The following is a 2,803-nucleotide window of genomic DNA, read 5'->3' as shown; positions in this document are numbered from 1 at the left end:
GCTCTGTGTGTCGACTCATCTTTGGGATCGCTTCTGGGACTGTGGGTGCACTGGGCAGCTGGGGGTTCATGTTATAAATACTTTCTGATTCTGTGTGTATGTGACTGTCTTCCTACAGGGGTCTGTGTAACGTGTGTGTCCGATGATGTGGTCATTCTGTGTATACACGTAGGTCTTTGTGACAATTCTGTGAACCTGTGTGGGAGGGTTGTAATTCCTTCTACGGGGGTGTGTGAGTATCTGGGTGAAATGATTTTGCCTTATGTATTTCTCTGGTTACTTTGAGTGTGGGAGGTGTGATGATTCTTTGGCACCTGTGTATGCCTGTGTGATGTTGTGATTCTACGTATGTGTGTGGGACTGTTTGACACTGTGATTCTGGTTACCGGTGTGTGTCTGTGTGACATGATTCTCTGTACTTAAGCGAGCATGTGTGCGAGAGAGAGTGTGTGTGTCCATAGATTCATGTGCAGATGGCCATGTCTGTTCTGTCACGTCTTTATTTCACTCCCATAACCTCTCTCTGGTGGTCCACATAGGAATCTTTTCAAGGGAAGAAAAACCACTTTTAAGCCTTTGCACTTGCTGTTTCTTCTGCCTGAAATGCCTTTCTCCTTTCCCTCCTCCCCTCACTTGGTTATCTCCTGCTCCTACTTCAGATCTTGGTTCAGACATCCCCTCTTCCAGGAAGCCTTCCCTACCTGCTCTAGTTGGCCAAAGTCTTCACACAACCCTTTGAAAGCTCCTGCCCCCATCACAGCACTAGGCACTCTGCCCTACTCTGAGTATTTGTAATGGAGTGAATATGAAATGAACTTACTCTGTGCTAGGCCCCCTGACATTATAATTCTATATAATGCACATAAGTTATTATCCCCACTTTACAGATGTTGAAACTGAAGTTCAGAGAGGGTGGTCACTTGCCCAAGGTCGCACAGCTGGGAAAGGACTAAGGGGGACTTAAATCCATTATGGCAGCCTCCCCACCCCCTAAAGAACAAAAACAAAATAAAAATTTGCCAACCCTCTGGCACATAACAGAGGCAGTAGAGTAGCAATTAAGAGCACAGGGACAGATTCAAACCCTGGCTCTGACACTTCCTTGCAGTTTAACCTTTGGCAAGTGTATTGACCTCTGCAAATCTCAGTGTCCTCATCAGTGAACTGGAGATGATATTGATAGCTACATTCTAGGTTGATTGGTGGTGGTGGAAGGAGGCTGTGGTTGAGGTGGTGTTACATAGACAGGACAAGAGGTTTAGGGATGGGATACCTTGTACTGCCAGGAGTGGAGCCCCAGTAGAACCTTAAAGGACTTAGTGCTACAGTTCCTCATGAATAGAGGCTGAGGGCTTGGAAAGAATGGACTAGAAGGGTGTACAGTGTGTGAGGGTTGAGGGAAGGGGGTAGGGTCTGGCCAGACTATTTCGGGTCTCATAGGTCATCAGGAGTGGGTTTTCTCCTAAAGGCACCGGGGAGCTATGGAAGGCTGGGGGTGGGGGTGTGCCATGGTCTTATCCTGTCTTACAAAGATCCCTCTAGCTGCCATATGGAGGGTAAACTGGAGGAAGGAGGCTGAATCAAGCAGTAGAGAAGGCTGATGGTGTGATCCAGGCGAGAAGAAAAAATGCAGACAAGCAGGAGAGTAAATTTGAAGATTCAGCAGGATTTGGGAAGCTGAACACAGGGAGGAGAAAGATGTGCAACAAACTACTGAGCCTTGCTCAGGATTTGGGGGCCCAGGGTGCTTTCAGTTCAAAATTTAGAAACACTGACCCTCAAGGATGGAAATTTATTTTGCTTGAGAAGTCACCCATTTTCCAGAGAGGGTTAATTGAGGCCCTAGAGGAGGGGAAGATTTGTTCGAGGTCACGCGGGCAATTGGCAGTAGGGCTGGACGCCCAGCTCCTGCTCCGCGTCGGGCATGGTGCTGCCTTGCAGAGCAGGCGGCATTTGCAACCCACCCACCAACCGGCGAGGACGGCGGGGACCCCACTTTAAGACCTGAGAAACTTCTGCGGCCTCGGAACAGGGTAACTTTGGGATCAGAGGCCGAACCAGGTCTTTTCCTCGCATGCCCTTTTTCTCCTTCCCTATTGGCTCATTCTACAAGGGGTGCCGTCTGGATCCTGTGGTCACCTTGTCCCCGCGCACTCCAGCGAGAGGGCTCTGCGCAGGCGCGCGAAGGAAGCCTTCGGGGCCCGCGCTTTACGACACTTGTGCGACAGCGGCTGCAGCCACCCGGCCCTCCTTCGCGACGGTTCGGCCGGGTGCCGCTGGCGGCCGTTGCCAGGGTGGGGGTCGCTTTGCGGCATGGCGATGGCGGAGGGCGAGCGGACTGAGTGTGCTGAGCCCCCCCGGGACGAGCCCCCAGCTGATGGCGCTCTGAAGCGGGCAGAGGAGCTCAAGACTCAGGCCAACGACTACTTCAAAGGTATGCCCGCCTCTGAGGGACGGTGGACAGCGGCCCAGGCCGAGGGGTGCCGGGCCCGCGCGGAACCATGGCAACGCGGAGCGGCAGCCTGGGCGCGGGGCAGGCACTACCAAGTGACCAGGCGTGGGGAGGCCCAGGATGGCGCTACCAAGGGGCGACATAGGGGGCTTTGAAGAGGAGGGGTAATACCTAGAAGTGGTGTGCGGAGCGGGTGCTACTAAGTGGGGAGACCAAGGAGGGCGCTACCAAGTGTGGGGCGGGAGGGGGACCGGAATGAGGGCGCTACCAAATGTGAGATCTGGAGAGTGGCTACCTGGTGGTGAGACCTGAAGAGGGCGCTACCAAGCAGTGACATATGGCAGGGGAGTG

General features: G+C 53.2%; 1 protein-coding gene across 1 annotated transcript in view; it reads left to right on the top strand.

Moving 5' to 3' along the window:
• The first annotated feature begins 2,216 nt into the window (after positions 1-2,216).
• Positions 2,217-2,803, top strand: part of PPP5C (protein phosphatase 5 catalytic subunit) — a 34,239-nt gene continuing 33,652 nt past the window's right edge. The window contains exon 1 of the mRNA XM_045531359.1: positions 2,217-2,434. Coding sequence (XP_045387315.1) covers positions 2,314-2,434 — 121 coding nt within the window. The 5' untranslated portion in view covers positions 2,217-2,313. The remainder of the gene's footprint in view (positions 2,435-2,803) is intronic.

The sequence above is a fragment of the Lemur catta genome, chromosome 19, assembly GCF_020740605.2.
Source record: "Lemur catta isolate mLemCat1 chromosome 19, mLemCat1.pri, whole genome shotgun sequence".
Classification (NCBI taxonomy): Eukaryota; Metazoa; Chordata; class Mammalia; order Primates; family Lemuridae; genus Lemur; species Lemur catta.
The sequence above is the reverse complement of the archived record's forward strand: the minus strand, read 5'-3'. Positions and strand labels throughout refer to the sequence as shown.